At 39.1% G+C, this 24,135-nt stretch overlaps 1 protein-coding gene across 7 annotated transcripts; it reads right to left on the reverse strand.

Annotated features, from left to right (window-relative positions):
• Nucleotides 1-2,969: 2,969 nt before the first annotated feature.
• On the reverse strand, nucleotides 2,970-22,292 carry HORMAD1 (HORMA domain containing 1). Of its 7 annotated transcripts, none has more exons than XM_039513598.1 (15): nucleotides 22,226-22,292; nucleotides 20,504-20,555; nucleotides 19,756-19,900; nucleotides 19,503-19,566; nucleotides 16,781-16,817; nucleotides 16,258-16,278; nucleotides 16,124-16,150; nucleotides 14,747-14,814; nucleotides 10,471-10,622; nucleotides 9,465-9,721; nucleotides 8,195-8,261; nucleotides 6,574-6,650; nucleotides 5,292-5,375; nucleotides 4,047-4,145; nucleotides 2,970-3,176 (listed from the first exon to the last, which is right to left on the reverse strand). In XM_039513598.1, exons 2-15 carry the CDS (start codon nucleotides 20,534-20,536, stop codon nucleotides 3,096-3,098), a joined length of 1,212 nt encoding a protein of 403 aa, XP_039369532.1. In that variant the 5' UTR covers nucleotides 20,537-20,555; nucleotides 22,226-22,292; the 3' UTR covers nucleotides 2,970-3,095. The 7 variants fall into 7 exon arrangements, with proteins under 7 accessions (XP_039369532.1, XP_039369534.1, XP_039369531.1 ...); XM_039513600.1 differs by lacking the exon at nucleotides 22,226-22,292 and adding an exon at nucleotides 22,191-22,210; XM_039513597.1 differs by lacking the exon at nucleotides 22,226-22,292 and adding an exon at nucleotides 22,058-22,161.
• Nucleotides 22,293-24,135: the final 1,843 nt, after the last annotated feature.

Raw genomic sequence — 24,135 nt, forward strand, 5'->3', positions numbered from 1 at the left:
AAGCTCTGCAAACTCCCTCCACCATTCTACACCCATTGCTCCTCAGCTGCAGTGGGAGGGATCCCTATAGAGGGAGCTGCTTCCCATCTACCCAACCCCCATGCATCCAGACCCCCTCATGCCCTGACCATCTCCCCGATGAGCCCCACTCCCCCTGCACCTGGACCACCCTGACGAGCCACCCACACCCAGATCTGAGCCCCAACCAGCTGCACCTGGATCCCCATCCCACTGAGTCCCACTCCCCCAGCATCTGGACCCCCCCCACCTGAGCACTCTCCTACCCAGACCCCCTTGCTGAGCCCCACAACCTTCACCCGGACCCCCCTGCAGAGTGCCATTACTGTTGCACCCAGATTCCCCCAAACAGTGCATCCAGATCCTTTCCACGCCTGGATCCCCCACTGAGCCACCCACACCCAGATTGCCCCACACAGAACCCTCTCAACCCCCAAATGGATCCTGCCTTGTTGAGCCTGCCTGCCCGCACCTGGCATGGAGGGGCAGGGCCCTGGGGCGTTCCTGGGGCAGGCCCTGTCCTTGGGCTTTATGGGTTGGGTTCAGCTTTACCACTGAGTCCGTGACCTGGGGGTTGGGGGGGAGAGCTGCACAGTTGTTATGCTTATAAGAAGCACATGGTATTGGGTATGTTTTGGCTAACACAGTGGCCTGTGTTCCCCAGTGCCATGCTGGAGCCTCCACATTTATTTGACAAATAAAATGTGCAGAGTTTTAAAAAACTGTGCACAGAATTTTTAATTTTTCGGTACAGAATGCCCTCAGGAGTAAGTAGTGAACATCTGACTGCCCTGGGAATCAAAGCAAGTTGCAGATTCAACAGGTCATCAACACTATAGGAAATGGAACCAGTATCCACACATCTTTGCAACCTGTCAGGAGCCTGTTAGTTACATTTCAGAATTAAACAGAACAGATCTAAAGGATCGGGTTTGTTACTGTCAATGTACTTTATATTAAACAGTTTTAGAGGTGTCTGTTCTGTACCTTAGGAGGAATTATGGTCAGCTCTTCCAGCTAACTTTATTCCTCTGTTCAAGGTTACTTAGGTTAATTAGTTTCCGTATTGCAGGGGGATTAATTTGATACTTGCTGTGAAGTTTGAACTCTTTGTTCCTCCTGAGGATTATGGCTGGGAAGCTTTTCCCATTCCCTCTAAAGGAGCCTTGGAAAGTCTGAATTTCCTGATGTGAGCTCCAGACTTTGGCTGCCGCCACATAACTTCTGCACGGTGGACACCACTGAGAGGCTGGGGGGAGAAGACAGCATAGAATACACCCAATGGCAACCAGGATCATATGCAGGCTTTTCACAGACAATGCCTCCAGCCATCACCTGCACAGATGAACCTGTCTCTCTCTATCCAGCACACAAATGGCATGCAAAATGGCATTTTGCATTTAGGAACCTTCTTAATTCAACCCTACACAAGGAACTCTATTGCAACTCCTGATATATTATGAATAGAGTGTGTTCATCTGTGCATACAAATTACTCTGGTTGAAACAAACAAGGCTTAGCAGGTACTAGTTATGCCCTAATATTAAAGCACAAATCTAAGCTGAAGATGGGTCAGCAGGAGTTCTCCTTTAAAACTGCAGCATAGGTCTGACCTCCAGAGTGGAGGACAGCAGAATTCCTGAGGTGTGACAGGTAAAGTCTGAACCAGGAAGTATTACACGGGGGAAATGGGAGAATAGGAAAGGAGACAGGGTGCACCTGTTTGGTTTTGGTTTTTTCAGAATGCAAATAATTGTAGGAATCATATTGCATCATTCCACATTATTATGCAAAATCTATAAAACAATATTTTTACTAGTGTTCTCCATTAAATTGTTCTCAAATACCTTCAGATCCTGTGATTTTTCCTCTTAAAATAAAAACAAACAGAACTATGTAGAGAGGCAATTTTTCTTCAACAGTACATATTTTATTTGGGCTGTAAAACTGGCAGACTCTAAAACAAGCAAGACACACCAAGTGAAAGTCCTCAGCCTTTATGAACTTTTCATTAAAAAAGTCAATCATCTACTCAAATCAAATGTATGGGTCATTATATTTAACAAATATAGTCACAAATTATTAAATAACATTGTTTTAATTAGGAAATAGGATAAAAAGATATTCTTAGTTTAAAAGTTAAAATTCAAGGACAGGAATGTTTAGCTATTCATATCTAATCCAAATACAGCAGTAGTTGTTACCTGTATTTATAAAGAGCATTATTCCAATGGATTTAAAGTTATAAAGAGCAAACCACATTTATTTTTTGAAAAAAACATGCAATGGCACTGTTTCTAACAGCTGCAATTAATCATTTCACATACATAAAATCTGAGCTGTCTATATTTCAGATATTTAGTTACAGACTGTTATAATTGGTACTAATGTAGTTGGCATAGCTGCCTAGCACACACAATATGATAACACTTAGCTGTTTTTTTTATATATATATCTGGCATCAGAGCTGCATATGGATTCTTACATTTCAGTTGAAAATTAGGAACTAAAGATGTGAATGCTGTTTTTTCTTTTTTAAGCTTGGGTGAGGTACCAATGGGAGAAATGAACACAATCAGGCCACCTAAAGTTTGCTTCTTAGAGATAATAAAAAAAGAGAAGCGACAGTATTATTATAGAATGACTACACAATTTTCTTAACGAAATTTCCTGACGTAATTCTACCAAAGCTGAAAATTCCAGTTAAGATTTTAGTTTTCATGTTCAGTCCATAAGGCATGTTCTTAACAAAAAATTCTTAAGCTTCTGAGTATGGTCCAGGAAAAGACACCAGTGGAAACTTTGCATAGTTTCACTTCCAAGAGTATACACTGTACACCAATAGGATTTCAGCAAAATCTCTAAAGAAAAGGTGTTACTGAAGGCTTCACTAAAAATCTTCTTGCTTAAAAAGTTTTTCTCAGATCAGATGAATAGTTATGCCCTCTCTATATAAAAACATATAAAAACAAAAAAAGAACCTTAAATTATCTCTAATATTAACAATATTCATATTAAACACCAAATGAAAGCTATATTGAGAAGAATTATACAAATAAACAGCAGGGAGGTGATATCTAAAACCGCTCCTTTGGTTCACTAAATTTTCTCCTTTTCGGCAGTGCATCTTGACTAGAGGAGAGTTCGTACTGATGAACCTACCAAGAGAAAATACAGACTGCATTTCAGTTCCCTGCATTTCACAAACCATGGCTCTTTCAGTTGTGTTAGGTATCTTAACATGGAAAAAGAACTTCATAACAAGAATCAACTATATGAAACATAAAGCGGTGCAAAGAATATTCAATCCTTACAATGACATTTGTGCTCACAATTGTAAAGCTTGAGATATTTTGATAGTAATCAGTTAAAATACAAGAACTTTCTCATGCACTATTGAAAGGAGGTTAAAAATTATTTATGATCTAAGGGCAAAGGCTCCTTTGTGACACTGCTTCAAATGCAAGTAAAATTTTCTCAGAAGTTCCACTTTAACATCTAAAGCTAATGTTAAGTAGATAGTGCACATTATCAACCTGTCAAGACACAGGGTTTGATTCTGATTACACTTACATTAGTTTTCACTCATTTAACTCCACTGACTTAAATAAACAAGAAATAACTCCATTGAAGTATAAAATAAGACCAGAATTTGGCCCTCAGTCTTTATTTAACTTGTTGTGTTCTTTCTTATCTAAAGTAATTATGTTTGTATATCTTTAACCTTAAATAGTAACAATAATGAAAGATTTTCACAGACAAATACAGAAGTAGTAACTATGTACTTATTTCCCTTTATTATTCTGTATACCCAATAACAAAAATACTGAATGAGGTTTTGGGGTGGGATTAGAGAATGCTCATTTAAAACTGGTATAGTGATAAACAGCATCTTGAAAAATCACCAGATCTTTTTGCTTTATATTATGTATTTTATTTTCCATTTAGAGATATTCAGTGCTTGTCACCAAATGTACAAAATATAACAACAAATCCTTTTGCTTTCTGCATGCAATTTTAAAACTTACAAGTTTTTCAGACTCAGACCAATTTCTCTTCTGGGTTTCTCTAGAACACTTAGCTACTAAACGATTTTTGCAATGTTCCTGAGCCTGATTTTCACCAACCTTTACAGAAAGAAATTAACTATTAGTGTTAGAAGAAGACTGCAGACAGCTATAAAGCAGCACACTGTGGATGCTATTGCTGTTCCCTAACCTGTGTTAAAAATTAATGAAGAGCTTTTCAGACTTGGGACAGGGAAAGCATGATTTTTCTTTGCCTTGACATGTAATTTCCTCTCTTGACTGTAAAGGATGAAGGCTATTTCTTTATCTACTGAGACTGGCAGCATTTGTCCCAGAACTCTTACGAGGAAAAGTAATCCATATACAAGAGCTATACAGCAGACCAAGGGTGAAGTGGCCATGCAGGCATATGTATGTACCCCGTCCACTGTGGAAAGCGTTTCTATACCAGCCCCATAAGGCCCGAGCAGAAGGCTGCAAGGGACTCTGGCCAGTAAAGGGGCCAAAGAATCCATGTTTACATGGATCAAGTGTCCCCCTAAACTTTACAAACTGGTGCAGGGGGCTAAGGATACTATTTCAGCCCATAGGCTCATAGCCACTGAGAGAAGAAGGGCACACGGACTACAGAGCAGGCCTGTACTGCCCTGGCTTGAGGTTTTCACCCTCAAAACTCCTCCTGTTCCATTTCTGTAAAGCCCAAATACTCAGGTGCCATGTAGGTAGAGTAGATTTCAAAAATTTAGCTACCAATATAAGCATGAATAAGCAAGTAATAGTGGATTTTTCAAGATATGTACAAATCACACATCTGTGATTAGAATTCTGGTCCAGTATTTTACAAGAGATATGAAACAATACACTGGATTAAGTTCTCGTCTACCATAGGTCCACCGCAGTACATGGAATTAGGCTGACAGAGAACATGGCCAAGCAAAGAATACAAACAAATCCTCACGAATCCCTCTGAAACTATACAATTAAAAACCAAACACTAAAGTAATTTTTAGAAATAGGCATTAACTTTTTGCCATTAGGAATACAAAAGTGTTGTTCATATTCCTAACATAAAAAGAGCTAAATAAACCCAAACAAACTCTGAAGTGTATCCTGGTTCCAAAGAAGTCAATGGGACCAGAATTTCAATCCTGGACTGTAAATTGTATTTAAGCACATGATTTCATTCTGTATTTGGAATAGAGAGTTTTTTTGTTTTTTTGTTTTTTTTTTAAAAAGGATACTGACTCTGTTGATCTGAAATATTTTTCCACTTCTTGTCCTGCCCTCTGACACATCAAGTTCAGATGTCTTAATTGCTAACTGATCAACCTAAAATGGAAAATTAGCATTATTTCAAAATAAGAATTCTTTTAGGATTAAGAGGCAAATTAGGACACAAAGGGCTCAATCCTGCAAGATGCCAAGTGCCTGTTTGCCCCAATCCATCACAGTACTTGAGCACGTGCTTAACTTTAAGCACAAGTAGTCCTACTGAAGACATGTGCATAAGTAAGTACCAGTGCCTGAATCAGTGCTTCAATTGTTTTCAGTTATAGTCAGTCACTGGCTATTACCAAGGGGTCGATTTGCACTTGAGCCTCAAGGATCTGTAATAGACGTACTCCTGTTCTGTATTTACATGTTACTTCTCTCAGTGCTGTTTTCAGAGAGTACAATAAGAATAGTCATTATTACAATACCCAGATTTACCTTAAGCTTCCATCAACATTTAAAAGCAGAGATTTTTACCAAAGCTAAATGACTATTATGGATGTCACATAATTTTATTAAATTAAAGCCAAATAAAATGGAAATTTTGCCAGATGGTTCTAAGTGGTTGTTGATGGAAGTTCCCAGCCTGGTGGTTCCTTTTGATAGTGTTTCCTTGAGTCCATCTCCTAGTATAAAGAGTTGGAGGGTGTTATATTGATAGCAGAATATCAATCGATTTGTATATGTTTTATAATTAAAATATATTATACCATCTTTGGAATGTTGCCAGGATGGACCTTTTGCTTAGCAAGAGAGACTTCAAATCAGTCACAAATACTTTCATATTTAAAGATCTGACTACTGCAATTCTTTATTGCAAATGTAACCAGTACATAGGTTTGTCAGTGTTTAAAAAAAAGACATTTCTAGAGGGAAGAGTCTTTACTAATGATGCATTATGACGATGGAACTCTATTCCTTTTCTGCTCGTATCACCCATGCAGTCAGAAATATTAAAAATGAAGAAACAGCTGTTTGATATTGCTTTTAATTTTTTATTTTTTTTTTACAATTTTGAATATTTGAGTCATTTTATTGTTAAACATCTTGTTCAGGACAAAATATACATGCATTTTATTGTTAATAATTATAGCTATACCATACAATAACTTTATGTATAGAGTCTCTTGTACATTAATTAATTGCTCAAAAGGTCTCAACATTCAATATGTTAGTTTGAATAATAAATACATTTCACAAACCCCTAGGAAAAGTATTTTAAGAGTAAGACTGGAAGAGAATATAGCTTTTATACCTGAGAATTAGAAACAGGTTTATTCTGGCTTTCTTCAGACCTCATAAGTTCATTTTCTTCACAAGTTAAACTTAATTCTGTGAAAGGTTTGTTAAAACAAGTTATAGTATTAAATTAACAGCATTTTTACATTTTCGTTTTCAGACATCAGGGTGATATGCATCTAATAAATTTGACAGCCAGCCAGACAGGATAGCCAGACACTTGGAAAAGGCTCTGTTCTCCCATCTGTGCATGGAAATAACTATTAACATTAGTGGAAATCCCTGTGCCTTCTGTCTTTAGCTCACTGGGCCTCATTCTCATGTACATGAAAGCCCCTTTACACTGACAGTAAAGGGGCATTAGTATAAATGAGAATCAGGCCCACTATATCCTGTTATTGCAAACAGGAAAGTAAAGAGACATATTTATGTCTATGTAACACAGATTTATATAAAATGTGCTTAGAATCTGTGGGCTTGATTCTGCAAATGTGTAAGTAGTCCTTACTAACAGTCCCAATTAATTCACTCACATTAATAAGGACTAACTGAGAGCATTATGCATTATAGATCAGGCCCTGGGTCTTGTTGCAGTCAGACTGTTGAAAACTCATGACCACAGCTGACAAATTTCTGCTGAACTGATTTTATGATTAAAATGTTAGAGCTAAACCTTGCTCCTATCAACTGAAATGGAAGCAGGATTTGGCCCTTATGCTCTGTACCAAGAATTCTGCACCACAAATTTGCAATAACGGGTAGTTGTCTGTTTTACTTCTGTAATGTTTCAGGGGGAAAAGTATTTTTTTAGATAAACTCTCAAGTGATGTAGTACTTTTCTATTCTAAATATTAAACCTATTTTAACTGATAAGATATAAATAGAGCCCAGCAAAAATTCAGAACAGAAAAATGAAAAGTGCATTTGACAACAGCATGCAAAAACTTTGTAACATAAACCAGTGACATAAAAGAAAGGCATAGCAAATATATTACTAGTATTGTTGTGGGTTGAGCTAAACCTTGTTATAATCAGGGCATAACCACCAACTTTCATCCAGGTGGCTGAAACAACAGCAGTAGCACCCAAAACACAGGCAAATGGAAAAAAATTGAGTAGAAGCTGAATCACGTGGCCTAAGGAGTTTCAAATGTAAGGACTCAGGTTTTGATTGGTGGAACTGTCTTTCCTTGAGACAGACACAGACAGACACCCAGAAGTAGCAAGAAAGCCAAGCAGACAGTACAGAAGTGCTGGTAATGTGGCCCTAAGAGAAAGCTATGAGAAAAATCTTTTGGCACAGAGTGCTGGCTGGAAAGGCAAGTTTTGAATAGAAAGCAAAGGAATTGTCTCCTGCTGTTTAATTCCTACTGAGTTCAGGGAAACAGGACTTTATGTATAATGTTTGTAAATAAACAAGATTGTATCAAGAAAATCTGGGGCTCTATAATCAATTTCTTCTCCTAATGGAAACAACATATAGGGCTCTGAACTTTGGCTATCCTGTGGATCAAAAGGGATAACAGTGTGTGTAACACTGAGTATAGTACTATATGTTACATAGTCTACTTCTCATTTCAGCAGCATAGGGAACCAAGTGGCAAGAGCTGAGCTGTCCTGAACTGTATACTTATTACCTCCAGCTTTTACAGATGTATTTGCATTTTTCTGAACTTCCATTTTATTTTCTGCCACAAAATCTTCCTATATAAAAAAAGAAAAATAAAGATGATACTTTTAAATTTTATATTGTATTCTCAATGGAATAATCATATAAAAACATTAGGGACAAATCTAATTAGTTCAGTTTAAACTGCTAGGAGGAGGGCCCAGGTCTTCAATCATGGCATTAATTATTAAACCTTAGCTTAGTGATCAGGACACCCACCATCCACCCAAAATCTTAAAAACATGTAAATAGGAAGTTAAGGGACATTTTCTTATATTCCTTGCCACTTTTATATTGCCTACAAAACTGCCAATAACACACTCCAACACTCCATGAGATATTCACTTTCATCTCCAACTGATACCAAATACCAATCTGTACTCAGCATAAAACTTTAATGGCAACCTCTTACACTCAAGTATCAACAGTTGGGCACATGTGACTGTCACACATTCCATGTCTGTGGGAAGTTAATCTGCCTTGGTTTTTGCCAAGATTGTGTCAAATAAAAACTTTGCTGCAACTTTAAATATGGCACAACTATTTTCCCACAAAAAATAGTTTAGTCTGTGCTCAGGATTACAAATAATAATTCCTCACATTTAGGCCCCAATCTTGCAAATGGTTATGCATGCGAGTAACATTATTAATGTGACTAGTCCATTAAGTTCACTTATGTTAATCATATGCATAAGAGTTTGCAGGATGAATGCCCTATATAGCAAGGAAATCCAAAGTTAGACACTTAATCTCCCACCTACTACTACGACGCTGCACAAAATTTACCAGTGTTACTAACACTATATATCAGTTTAGGATATAAAATGAAGAATAACTGTTCAATTAAAATAACTGGGAGATGAATTATAGACATAATATAACTGAGTTGGAATTTATTCAGGACGCCATGACTATCATGTACTCCCTTCCATTTTATGAAACACTGCATGGGATTTCATATTAAAGATACTGCAGCCCATCAGCACCATCATGTCTCACTAGTTCAATGTAGATGTCTGTTACGAAACTAAAAATGAACTGATTGCTCCAATTTGAGCAGTAAAATTAAGAAGAGAAGAGAAAAGATCTAAATGACTATATGTAATTTTATTTGAATATCTTTTTTATTAAAACTTTGCAGTAGTGAATAATATAAATGGTTACTGACTCTTTTCAAGAAAGTTCAAATTGTAAACATTTTGAATATAAATAGTATGTAGCAACGTCTGAGCCCTTACATTTATTTGCTGGTCCTGTTCTTCTGGATCATCTTTGTCCAGTCTGATTAATTGCGTAGGCATCTTACAGTCTCCTTGCTTTAGCATGTTTTTATCAAGATTTTCCATTCGTTCTCTCTCAGTTGTCACTTTAACTTTCAGCATATGAAAAGGGGTTGGCACCTCACCCACATTTAGGTAAATAGGCTCCCCCTCAAATATCATTGTGTCAGAATCACCCTCTTTAAAACCAGGAGGCTGGTAATCAGGTGGTGTAACTGCGAAAAATAATTCATGAAATATGCTGTTATATGTTTAAGTGTGTTCTTACTCTTGGGGGGAAAAAAAGTTTTCTACGTATCTGAATGAAACAGATATTTTTCCTTTGAACAAAGTGTCAGTCCAAACCACAGTCTTTTTATTTATTTTTGTTCCATTTTTTATATTCCATATTCAGTTTGTACTAAATAAAACCTATTTTTCTACACAATAGAAAAGAATCTGATTAGAACATTTAATATGCACAAAAAGATAACCTTGAAAAAACAATGACTGGTAGAAAACTGTGATATATTTTTTAAAAATTAAGTTACAAAAGCCATTTAAGTGGTATACAAAACTAGGTCTAACTTTCCCATCAAGAGTTTGGTCCTTGTTTAATCCTTTGAAATACACTCCTGCATTTTCCTTAATAAAAATGCATCATGTTCAGAATGCTTCTGAAAATTGCATGCAGTCAAATTTCTCACAGTTTTAATTCCAAATGAACATACCGAGTTGCAGCTTTTAAATATCTAAGGTGAAATCTTGACACCACTAAAGTCATTGGCAAATCTCCCAATGATTTCAATATGGCCAGGATTTTACCTCAAGAACTCTGAAAATTCAGGACTATGCAGAGGTAAACACACATCAGAAAGCTAACATCTGTTTAGCTTTAACATTCATAAAAATTATATAAAATGCTGTTTCAATCATTTAAAAGTATTTATACACTAGATAAATCAAGATAACGTGGAAACAGTACCTTCATCATAATAAAAAAGCTTCATAGTCAAGCAGATATCATTAGGTAACGGGCCCAGATTCTGCATCAGAACATAAATCTTACGAATGAGGAGGATACTTGCTTTCTTGGTGTCTGTACATGTGATGTTGGAATCATTTCCTTTGTTCTTACTAGGGATGAACAAAGTATTCAGCTCTTTTATGGGAACGAAATTGCTTCTAATGTTATAAATATACCGTTAATTACTTATAAGTTACTATAAATATTTCAGTCAAGTGACTATCACACTATTAGCTATGTAAATCCTCGTAAAGTAAATTAGACTTGTGCATTCTCAGCACATTTTAGGATCAAGTCCTAAATCAGGGCCTTCAACTAGTTATGAAACCAACTACTGTACTTTATTAGAGAGAAAAGGCAGGTGAAAGAATATCTTTTATTGGACCAACTTCTGTTGAAGAGACAAGCTTTCGAACCACACAGAGCTCTTCTTCAGTTCAGGGAAAGGTACTCTGAATCAGTGTCACAGCAAAATGCAAGGTGGAACAAATTGCTTAGCATGAGTAGTTAGCACATATTCTAAGGGACCAAAGTGGAGTGACCCGTTCACACCTCTACAGTCATAGGACAAAAATGGAGATGTAAGTGGGTTACAGACTGTTGTAATAAGCCATAAATCCAGTGTGTCTGTTCAGTCCATAATTTTCAGCAGAGTTATGAATTTAAGCTCCCAGGCTCATCTTTTGAAACAGTTGTGCAGGTTTCCTTTGAGGATTAGGACAGATAGGTCAGAAAGCATTTATTTAACACAAATCTTCCAGTGCTCTCCCCCCAGGACACAAGCTGCTCACTCATTTAACATACTTGGTCCCTGGTCCTCCAAAGACTTCACATATGCTCAACTTTACGAACTGTGGGTAGTCCCATTCAAGTCATTAGCACTATTCACAGTGCATAAGGTTAAGTACCGTACATGTGTACATATCTGCAGGAATGGAATCTTGAAATGTACCAGTTTCTTTCTCTTTAATATTACAGGGTAAGAGTTTTTCAAATAATGTGTATAGTACAGTATGAGTGTAATTGTAGCCATGTCGGTCCCAGGTTATGAGAGTGATAAGATGGGTGAGGTAATATCTTTTATTGGACCAACTTCTGTGGATGAAAGAGACATCGAGCCACAGAGAGCTCTGGAGAAACCTGGACAGTACTACATAACACCTGGACTTCATCAGTTTACCAAGACCACCCCTCACTGGAGCTGAATTTGCTGTACTCTCCAGGGGACTGAACATCTGCCCCACCATAGCACCTGATACAATACTAACATGTGGAGAACTAGAAGAATTCTTCCACCATCGTCTCAAAGAATTCTTTCACAACAGTGATGACACCAGTCACAATTACCATGCCCCCACTGACAATCAATCATATGACTAGATACGATACAGCAGATGAAATCACACTCTTGATCATTAAATTGATTACTTTAGGAAAAAAATTGACTATGCAATCTTTAACAAATATCACATCCACCACAATCTCTCCACAGCCAAAAGGACAACGATAGAGTCCCTGAAATCTAACAACCAGATACTGATCAAGCCAGCAGACAAAGGGGGCCCCCCCATCATAGTCCTCAACCATGATGAATACATTAACGAGGCCAGCCGACAACTCTCCAATACCATCTACTATGAAGAAATCAGAGAGGACCTTACACTACAATTTACCCAGGAACTTAAGGATATAATTGAATCAAATGAGAAACTCATCCCCCACAAACCCAGTCCAGGGACCTTCTGCATGCTTCCCAAGATACACACACAAGGGACTCCAGGCCGACCATATCAGGACCCATAGAAACCATCCTCAAACTGGGCACAACCATGGGTACTAGGATGGCTTCTCAAAATTCCAGTTTCTTCATGGGCCATCCTGAAGAATTATTTCTGGACAGATGCACCACAAAACCAATGATATACCTAAGATGGATCAATGATATTTTCATCCTCTGGTTAGATGGCTTAAACTCCACCACAGCTCCAGAAACCACCACCCATCCATTAAACCAGGGGCGGGCAAATTTTTTTGCCTGAGGGCTGCATCAGGTTTCGTAAGTTGTATGGAGGGCTGATTAGGGGAGAGGGTCATGGCCCAGCCCCCACCTCCTATCTGCCCCCCCGGGACTCTTGCCCCATCCAACCCCCCCTGTTCCCTGTCCACTCACTCTATATCTGACTAGGGCTGTCAAGCGATTGAAAAAATTAATCGTGATTAATCACATGATTAATCACACTGTTAAACAATAATAGAATACAATTCATTTAAATATTTTTGGATTTTTTTCTACATTTTCAAATATTTGATTTCAATTACAACAGAATACAAAGTGTACAGTGCTCACTTAATATTTATCTCTGATTACAAGTATTTGCACTGTGAAAAACAAAAGAAATAGTATTTTGCAATTCACCTAATACAAGTAGTGTAATCTCGTGAACTTACATATGTAAAATTATGTACAAAATAAACTGCATTCAAAAATAAAACAAAGTCCATTCAGTCCTACTTCTTGGTAAGCCAATCGCTCAGACAAACAAGTTTGTTTACATTTGCAGGAGATAATGCTGCCCGTTTCTTGTTTACAATGTCACCTGAAAGTGAGACCAGGCATTCTCATGGCACTGTCATAGCTGGCATCACAAGATATTTATGTGCCAGATGTTCTAAAGATTCATATGTCCCTTCATGCTTCAACCACCATTCCAGGGCACATGCATCCATGCTGACAACGGGTTCTACTCAATAACAATCCAAAGCAGTGTGGACCGACGCATGTTCATTTTTATTATCTGAGTCAGATGCCACAAGCAGACGGTTGATTTCTTTTTTTGGTGGCTCGGATTCTGTAGTTTCTACCTGAAGTTTTAAAACTTCTGAAAGCATGCTCCACAACCCGTCCCAATCAGATTTTGGAAGGCACTTGAAATTCTTAAATCTTAGGTTGAGTGTTGTAGCTATCTTTAGATATCACATTGGTACCTTCTTTGCGTTTTCTCAAATCTGCAGTCAAAGTGTTCTTAAAATGAACCACATGTGCTGGGTCATCATCCAAGACTGCTATAACATGAAATATATGGGCACTGGTGAGGCCACATCTGGAGTATTGTGTCTAGTTTTGGGCTCCCCACTACAGAAGGGATGTGGACAAATTGAAGAGTCCAGCAGAGGGCAACAAAAATTATTAGGGGCCTGGGGCACATGACTTATGAGGAGAGGCTGAAGGAACTGGGCTTATTTAGTCTTCAGAAGAGAAGAGTGAGGGGGAATTTGATAGCAGCCTTCAGCTACCTAAAGTGGGGGTTCCAAAGAGGATGGAGCTCGAGTGTTCTCAGTGGTGGCAGATGACAGAACAAGGAGCAAAGGTCTCAAATTGCAGTGGAGGAGGTTTAGGTTGGATATTAGGAAAAACTTTTCTACTAGAGGTTTTTAAGGCCCGGTTTGACAAAGCCCTGGCTGGGATGATTTAGTTGGGGTTGGTCCTGCTTTCAGCAGGGAGCTGGACTAGATGACCTCTTGAGATCTCTTCCAGCCCCAATCTTCTGTGATTCTAAGAAGAGGGCAGCATTATCTCCTGTAAATGTAAACAAACTTATTTATCTTAGCGATTGACTGAACAAGGAGGAGGACTGAGTGGACCTGTAGGCTCTGACGTTTTACATTGCTTTGTTTTTGTACACTTTTTGATTTCAGTTACAACACAGAATACAATATATATGAAAATGTAGAAAAACATCCAAAACATTTAATACATTTAAATTAGTATTCTATTGTTTAATAGTGTGATTAAAACTGCGATTAATCGCGATTAATTTTTTTTTAAATCGCAATTAATTTTTTGGAGTTAACTGCAATTGACAGCCCTACTTTCTACGTTTTTAATTATTTGTCTTAATATATGCAAATTCCTAAATCTAGATAGCACTTTTTAAAAAGTACTAATCCCAAACCATCTCTGTGTGTGCATACTTGTGCAGGGGAAACCAGAAAGGGCAGAGGGCACTGTGAAATCTGTACATTAACTAGAGTACTAAGTAATATATCCTGCTAAAATGATAATGTACCTTCAAGATTGGTACAGCTGGAAAGTATGTTTCCTTACTGAACTTCATCTTAAGATTCAGCTTCCAAAATCAAACAACAGATAAGAAATTACACCAATATGTTAGCTCAACCTATTATAGAAAGATATTCTTAATTACATAGCAGAGAGAAACCAGGAGGACAATACCTGGTGAAATCCATTACCGGCCCATTGTTGGTGTATTTGAATTTGAACTGATAACATTCTGTAACTGTCTAAACACAAAACACAGTAATTATGGATCTAACACATACAGTATCAATTGTTAAGAAGTGAAATACGATATTGTTTCCTATTTTCGGAAATATACTAGCCTTGCATGCTTTTTAAACTGATGTCTACATGTCAAGACAAAGTTATAGTCCATCATTACAATGACATTTCCATGGATTATAGCAGTGGTTCTCAATCTATTTATCATTGTGGGCCGCAGTGTTACCTGGGCCACAGGTTGAGAACCACAGGCCCCCCTCCCCTCCAAACCCACCTAGCAGACCCCTATACTCAACACTCCGGCCTGCCTACAGACCCCTCCACAGAATGGGACCAGCAGCAGACCCCAGGCATAGGACCGCAGGGCAGTCCCTACCCCCCAACCCCACCACCTGGCAGCCCGGAGCCCAGACCCTGCTGGGCAGCAGGACAGTTCCAAGCCTGGATCCTGCCACACGGGGCCGGGCAGCAGGGCGGGGCAGCTCTGAAACCGGACCCAGCTATGGGAGGCAAGGCAGCCCCAACCCTGGACCCCACTATGCAGGGCAGAGCAGCCAGGTCCCCCAGGCAGGGGGGCCGGGACCCCAGGCTCGGCCAGGCAGCCTTGGCCCTGGACCCCACAGCACCAGGCAATGGGGCAGCCTGCACCCCCGACACCACAGGCCAAGCAGCCTTTAGCACACAGCTGGGCCACAGCTGTGTGCTAACAGGGCCACATGCAGCACACAGGTTGAATACCACTGGATTATAGCTTTCTAATGTCATAATGATTCATTCTGACTTTTTTTTATGTACGGCTTATTTATACAATTGTTGTCGCCACCAAATAAAATCAATGTCAGTAGTCTCTTCCAGCCGCCATATATTATAAGAAAAAACACAAGTTTGAGTTGAAGTTTTTTAAAGAAAATTTTCAGTTCAAATTAGGCATGGTCCAAAAAATTCATATACAGCATACAGAGCTAGGGTGACACCTAGTGGCTAGTAAAATTATGTTTGGCTTGAAAGAATTCATGGAATTTACTATATAGAATTAGAAAGAAACTCCTCTTGTGGGCAGTTAATTACATAATTTGTTCCCTATGAGATTTTTTGCACTTTCCTTTGAAGTGTCTGGTGCTGGTTACTGTCAGAGACAAGATACTGGACTAAATACCAGGTATGGCAATTCTTGTGTTACGATATAACTTATTTAGATAAATAATAGTGTGAATTTGGACCAAATGTGAAATATTCTATATGCCTGTATATGCAAATTTCAATGTGAATATTACTATCAGCAGTCAACCTTAAATATTATATTAAATTTACCTGAGGGTCTTCTGCATGAGTGTACACCTATATTTTAAAAATAAATAATATAAATATGAGAATAAATAAAGTAAGTGTATTTATATACACTGTATTTATTTTGAAAGCTGTGTAAACATTTTAAAGATACTTACTGCTAGGACAACCATTCTTAGCTGTTTAAAATGTAATTAAGGAAAAAAAACAATAAATTAAATGTAACCTATAAAATAATCCTGCATACCAATTTAAAGTGCAGATTCAAAAAAACAAAACAAGTGGAAATTAGGGCCCTGGTTTAGGAAAGCATGTTTACATCCATCTCTATGTAACAAAGGATATATGCATGTGCTTAACTTTAAGCAAATGCTTAAAGTACCATTGACTTCAGTGCTTTGCTGAATCAGGGCATCAGGAATTTTTCCAAAGTCATATCTCAGACATCTAGTGCCAAATCCTCAGATGGTATAAACAGGGCAGAAGTCTTTACCATCAAGACTTATGTGGCATATTCTGTGAGATGCTGAGCACCTAGAATGCCATTAATTTTCACATCTGGCTAAACTGCAATTATTTTGGAAACAGTAGCCCCAAAACCACAAGAGGCAGCTATCAGCAGTATACAAATGCCCAATGTTACAGTATATTAAAATATAACAATTATGCTGGAAGACTTACATATTTTTTCTGCAAAGCATCATAGCATCCTATCATCCTGTAAAAATAAAATAATATTGTTTATTACTAATTACCATTTTGATTTGCTTCTGATTACATAAAAATTCCTACAAAACAAAACAAAAAAAAAATCATGTCAAACCAACCTGGTAGCTTTCTCTGACAGGGTAATAAGCCTTGTGAATGAGGGAAAGCAACGGACGGGGTATATCTTGACCTTCTCATAAACTAGGGAAATACAACCTAGATGGAGGTACTATAAGGTGGGTGAAAAACTGGTTGGAAAACTGTTCCCAGAGAGTAGTTATCAGTGGTTCACAGTCAGGCTGGAAGGCCATAACGAGTGGGGTCTCACAGGGATCAGTTTGGGTCCAGTTCTGTTCAATATCTACATCAATGATTTAGATAATGGCATACAGAGTACACTTACAAAGTTTGTGGACGATACCAAGCTGAGAGGGGTTGCAAGTGCTTTGGAGGATAGGCTTAAAATTCAAAATGATCTGGACAAACTGGAGAAATGGTCTGAAGTAAATAGGACGAAATTCAATAAGGACAAATGCAAAGTACTCCACTTAGAAGGAACAAACAGTTGCACACATACAAAATGGGAAATGACTGCCTCGGAAGGAATAATGCAGAAAGGGATCTGGGGGTCATAATGGATCACAAACTAAATATGGGTCAACAGTGTAACGCTGTTGCAAAAAAAGTGAACATCACTCTGGGATGTATTAGCAGTAGTGTTGTAAGCAAGACACGAGAAGTAATTCTTCTGCTCTACTCCGCTCTGATTAGGCCTCAACTGGAGTACTGTGTCCAGTTCTGGGCACCACATTTCAGGAAGGATGTGGGCAAATTGGAGAGTGTCCAGAGAAGAGCAACAAAAACGATTAAAGGTCTAGAAAACATGAGCTATGAGGGAAGATTGAAAAAATTGGGTTTGTTTAGTCTGGAAAAGAGAAGACTGAGAGGGGACATGATTACAGTTTTCAAGTATGTAAAAAACAAGTTGTTACAAGGAAGAGGAAGAAAAATTGGGTTTGTTTAGTCTGGAAAAGAGAAGACTGAGAGGGGACATGATTACAATTTTCAAGTATGTAAAAAACAAGTTGTTACAAGGAAGAGGAAGAAAAATTGGGTTTGTTTAGTCTGGAAAAGAGAAGACTGAGAGGGGACATGATTACAGTTTTCAAGTATGTAAAAAACAAGTTGTTACAAGGAAGAGGAAGAAAAATTGTTTTTCTTAACCTCTGAGGATAGGACATGAAACAATGGGCTTAAATTGCAGCAAAGGAGGTTTAGGTTGGACATTAGGAAAAACTTCCTAAATGGAAGGGTGGTTAAACACTGGAATAAATTGCCTAGGGAGGTTGTGGAATCTCTGTCATTGGAGATTTTTAAAAGCAGGTTAGACAAACACCTGTCAGGGATGGTCTAGATAATTAATCCTGCCACGAGTGCACGGGACTGGACTAGATGACCTCTCTATGATTCTATGAAAATGAAATTCTTGTGTTTATACTTCTTAATTTTATACAATTTTATATAACGAAATACAGAAGTAATAAACAATGCTTATTCCATTAGTTTTGTCTTTTTATTTGTATTAATAGACACAATTAACTATAATGTTTGCAACATCCAAAAACATAGCAGGCTCTTTACAGAACAAGTACAAATTTAATTAAATTGTATGCCTGCCATTATCAAACACTTTCTAACATGTTTTCTTAGATCAGTTGATGAGTTTAACTATTTCACTTAAGTCTATGCATCTTTTAAGCACAAAAAACAATATAATTTTTAGTCTTGGTATGGTTATTTAAAAGCTTTAATTGCATTTTACGTAAAAAATATGCAAAAAAGAGATACCAAAATATATAATTAGCCAAGAACTCATCAATAATTTACCATAACCCAATGGAACATTAGAAGAAAAGACTAAGAACCAGTCTTACGCAATATATACAAGATACTTACTAATACATATTCAGTTACAGATTTTTAAAAACTAAACTCTTCTTTTTTGACAAGCTTGAGAACATAATCCTCAAGTTTAAAAGTTACAGAAATACAACAGATGTAATGTTAATGAAAATATTGTGTCCCAATCTCGACCACGAAAGAATGAGGACACTTTGGGCAGTCATTTATAACAGTGAAGAGTGAGCATAAAGCACTACTATTCTGATTTGGTAGCATTTTACATCCACATTGTACTGGAGAAAATGACTACGACACAGAGCAACAAAGAATCAGGTCCTGAGAGAACCGTGAGAACAGGCAACTGTGGATATAGGGACACACATTCTTGGCATGAAAATAATTTTTGCAACAATTTGTTTTACCCCAGTTCAGCAGGATGCGTCAGGATGTGCATAACTTAAAATGTTAGTCATCCCATTGGCTTCAAAAAGACTACTCACATGTTTCAGGTCACAAACATGCTTAAATACCTTGCTAATATGAGTCCCAAGATCATAAATCTTTCCATAAAACCAAATGTGAAAGTTCAGTACCATGTGATGGGCTTAAATGTATAAATTCTGATTTTTCAATGTGCAAAGTCTGTATACCAAAACAGTAAATACTAAGCATTAAATACATCAAATGACCAGTACACACTAACAGTGAGTGAACAATTTTTCTTTTTCTAGATAGCTAATTTTCAGACTTGACATGTTATAATAATGTTATGAATGCTATAGAATCAACATACCATTTCACCAACTGAGTGGACCCAGGACAGTTTTTGTCTTCCCTCAAAATTTTGACACAGAGGTCTGAAACAAACAAATAAATTTTAGTTAGAAAAGTACAGCTACAATACTAAATTACAAATTACTAAATTACAACACTAAAGTACAGATACAACACTAAATTAAGTTAACTCAAATAAACTCTCTAAAATTCTTTGTCACGAGAACAGAGAAATATTTTATATCAAAGGAATCTCAGAAACAGCATGTTACCATCTAGATATCTTGTTCCATAGGCACATTCTGGAAAAATTCCTCTTAGGTAAGTAATGCAGGATACTGATACTGCTAGGAGTCTCTTCACCAATATCAAAGACTGCTGTTCAGTACATATTTTATTAGGAAATATTACTGCACTCTAAAATTAAAAGAGAAAGAGAGAGAAATTAATCTCCAGTATACAGGGGGTTTTATTTTCATTCACTTGCCTTTCAAATACTGAAAACAAATAAAATGCCTCATCTTACTAGCCAAATGTACACAGGTCTACCAATTTTATTTTAATGTTAAAGGAACTAACGAAGCATTTTTCAACAAATAATCTCCATCCTTCTCTTGTTGAAGATCATCACTATCACGTTATGATAGCCTCCAATCATGTAAACAGTAACACTAACTTTTTGCACTGTAAATAATTCTACTGACTTGAATGTGAAGATTTACTGTGCATAAAGCACATGCTTAACACTTTGCAGTATCAGGACCTTACTGTTTAACTGAACCCTGTGATCTTTTACAACTGTGCATAGTTCAATGAGATGACTTATGGCAATAAGAACTCCTGAGTAACATCTTCTGTTTATACAGGAACAAATTATATGAATTTGAAATACTCTTTTCAAGTGTAATTAGCTGCAGGGGTAATTTTGGGCAATAAAACAATCCTAAAAATAATTACTTTGTACACTTGACTGCTGCAATCAAGTGTGCCAAAAATACACTGAAATAAATGGAACCATACCATAGAATTTCTTTGCATCTGGGCAGTTGCCATATTGTCAGTCTTTTCCTATCTGTTAATAAAATTGGGATGTTAGCATGCTTAGTTTGCACTCTGATGAAATATACACATGTAGATCCTGTCCATTCAGTTTTCAGAACACAGGCCCAGATCTACCAAGGTATTTAGGCTCCTAGGTTCTATGGAAACCAATGCAAGTCAGAAACCTAAATGCAAACGTTTACTCACATGAACAATTTTTATTCACGTACATAATCCCGTGTGACTACCTATGTGAATGAGGATCACTCATGGGAGTAAAGATCTACAGTCTTTAGCCTGGTTTACAGTACACAATTCTGCTGACACAACTACGTCAGCCAGGAGTGCAATGAATGCAGGCAAAATTCCCTAGCATAGATGCAGCTATACTGGCAAAATGCACTTTTCCTAATATAGCTTGTTTTGCTCAGGGGAGATGATTTTACTAACGGTACAAAACACAGCTGTGCCAGTATAGCTGCATCCACACCAGGTGCTGTCTACACTACAAAATTAGATCAACTCAGCTACATCGCTCTGGAGTTTGAAAAATCCACACCTGAGCGACATAATTAACCCAATCTAGGTCTCTGTGTAGATAGTACTAGCTTGATGGAAGAATTCTTCAGTGGACTTAGCTATTGTTTCTCAGAGGGGCACATTACCTATGCCAACAGGAGAACCCCATCCATCAGCATAAGTAGCATCTATGCCAGTGTTTCTCAACCCATATCTTGCTTGCAGCCCAATCAGCACAAACCTGTGGACCATGCGACATCCTCAGGGCCACACAGGTAGTATATAGTGTGGATGCAACCCATATAACACACAGACAGCTGCATATACGGCCCACAACAATAAACAGGTTGAGAACCACTGATCTACGCTGTAATGTTTCCAGTGTGGCCCAGCCCTAGAATTGCTTTGCCAGCATAGTAAGCCAATAACCAGGCTCCTAGTGTAGTTGTGGACTTAGGTCTGGTCTACCCTTAAAAATTAGATCAGCCTAGCTACGTCTGAGGCCCGGGAAACATTCCACACCCGAAGCGCTCTAGTTAGATCAACAGAACCATCTGTGCCCAGCCCCGGGCCGGCTGGCCGAATTCTTCCGCTGACCTAGTTACCGCCCCTCAGGGAGGTAGATTACCCACACCGATACAGAGAGCCCATTCCCAACACAGGGCATGGCCGCACTACGGTGCTACCCGACTGTGCTGCCCTAGGGCAGATGTGCCCTTACGACCTGGGAGTCTGCTTTAAAGGGCTCCTTTGGCATCAGACGCTGCCCTAGACAAAATGGAGGGGGGGGATGTGCAGCTGGGCAAGGGAAAGAGACTCGGTGGGCAAAGGCAGTACAGCTTCCCCCCAGCACTCTGCAGCGCCCAAGCAGCTGGGGTGGGGAGCCTGAAACCAGGGGAGTTGGGGCCAGTGGGGAAACTGAGACTCATGGGTGCAGGGGGCTGGAGAAACAGGGGTCGCAACTCGTTGAAGGAGGGGGGGGTAATTCCAGTCGCCTCACGGGGCGCAACCCACCGCGTGCGCTGGCCACGGAAAAGCCCCCGCTTGCCTGGCCCGCCCTAGTGCAGGCCGGCCGCCGCCGCCACCCCCGCTCCCCGGGCCCCCTCGCGCCGCGCGCGCAGCAACGGTCCCCCGCCCCGCGCCTCCCCTTTGCCCGCGCGCCGACAGCTTTCCCGCCCTTTCCTCTCGCGCTGTTAACGCGCGCGCCTTCCCCGGAACTGGGGCCGTGTGCAGCGTAACCGCCGTTCTCCTCCCTCTTGCCTTGCTCCCATCAGGGGGCCGCGTGCAAAGGCTTTCCCGCCTTTTCGCCTTACATCCCAACTGACGTTAGCGCCGCTGAGCCCTCCACGAAGGGCCGCGTGCAAAGAGCCCGCGCTGCCTACCACAGCCTCTCCCAGGGCTGCCTTCTCACCCCGCCCTGGGGCGAGGCTGCCTTTCCCTGTGGTACCCTTGTTCCTCCACCTCCGCCTTGCGTGGGGCTACGTGCAAAGGCCCTTCGCACCTTCTTCCCCTCACACTTTTGCCTCCCCCCTCCAGTCCCTTACGAAGGCCTGGTCTACGCTGAAAAATTAGATTGCCCTAGCTGCATGGCTCCCGGCAGTGAAAAATTTTGCACCCTGTGCTCCGTTGTAAGGTTGCCCTAACTCTCTGGTGCAGCCAGATTAACCACAGCGGTGGGAGAAGCCCTTCCACCCATGTTGGAAGTGCCAGCGCTATGGCGCTCCGGGGCACTGCAGTGGTGTAGACAGAGCCAAAGGCTCTTCATTCTTTTTCTTCTCCCACTATCGCCTCTGTCTGCCCCGTCACACCACATGCAATGGCTCTTCCTCATGCCCTATTGCCTCCCACCCAGCGCCACTTGCAAACACTCTTACCCCCTCTCTACTCCTGGCCTCCCGCACCGCTCCCAGGGCCATGTCCAAAGACTCCACACCTTTCCCCTGCCCGCTGTTAGCCTAGACGTCACAGGGGCTCACCTGGGGAAGGAAAACGGAGGTTGCAGTTCATTGGAAGAGGAGGACTCTGAGCCCACTCATGGGGACTTGTGTAAAGCACAGAGCCATTTGAAACACCCACAGTTGTGTCAGTGTTAGACTCGTATTCTGTAATAGTCACAGACTGTAGGAGGATCATAAAAACATTAACTCATATTGGATAGTCCATCTCATAGAGGGGAATAGGGCGTATACATGATACAAATATAATCTAATATATATGGCAATTTCTGAGGGAAAGTATTAAGAGAGAAATATAGTCCCTCTTACTTTTTCATCATTCTTCATTTCTTTGCCAGAAATGGAATTGGGTGTTTTAAAACTATTTTTGTTAACTGTATTTTGAAAAAGGTGTATTGTGCAATATTTAAAAACATCTAAGTTAAAAATTAAACTAGCCAAATATCAAGCTGTATCTTTCAGGTTTTGCTTTTATTTAATAAAAAAGGACAAAAATATCAAACATTTCAGCAAATAAGCACTCTAATTAAGTGTCCTTTACTGTCTTGGTGCTATCTACAAAATACTGTACCGACACTGATCACCACATACTAAAGCTTCTGTGGGAAGTAATGCATGCAAAACCTTACAATCAGCAAGTTTTGAGAAAACATCTTTGATTGTCATTTAACAATACATAATTTAAAATTAATAAAAACTGAATACTGAAAAAAGAACAGGAGTACTTGTGGCACCTTAAAAACTAACAAATTTATTTTAGCATGAGCTTTCGTGAGCTATAGCTCACTAAGACATTAATTACCAAGAAACCCAGGAAGCAGGACAAGGGCAGTAGAACAGCTAACATAGGTTCTGAATTATCATGCATGCAGCTTTCTGTAATACATTATACATTATAACATGAGTATTGCCAACCCCAAGCATTAAAAAATTATGAGTCCCGCCCCCTCGCCCCCAAAATCATGAGAGTGGTTTAATAATCATTAAATTAAAAATACATTTAGGGTGCTTTTTATTTGCCTTCTGGTCTTTGAGCCTGTAGGGTTCACTTGGATCACATTTTCAACCTTTTATCCACAACCATCAGCACTAGAAACACATTTTAAAAAATAAAAAAAAGGCTGAGATTCTCACATA

This window comes from Mauremys reevesii, linkage group 24 (genome assembly GCF_016161935.1).
Source record: "Mauremys reevesii isolate NIE-2019 linkage group 24, ASM1616193v1, whole genome shotgun sequence".
Taxonomy (NCBI): Eukaryota; Metazoa; Chordata; order Testudines; family Geoemydidae; genus Mauremys; species Mauremys reevesii.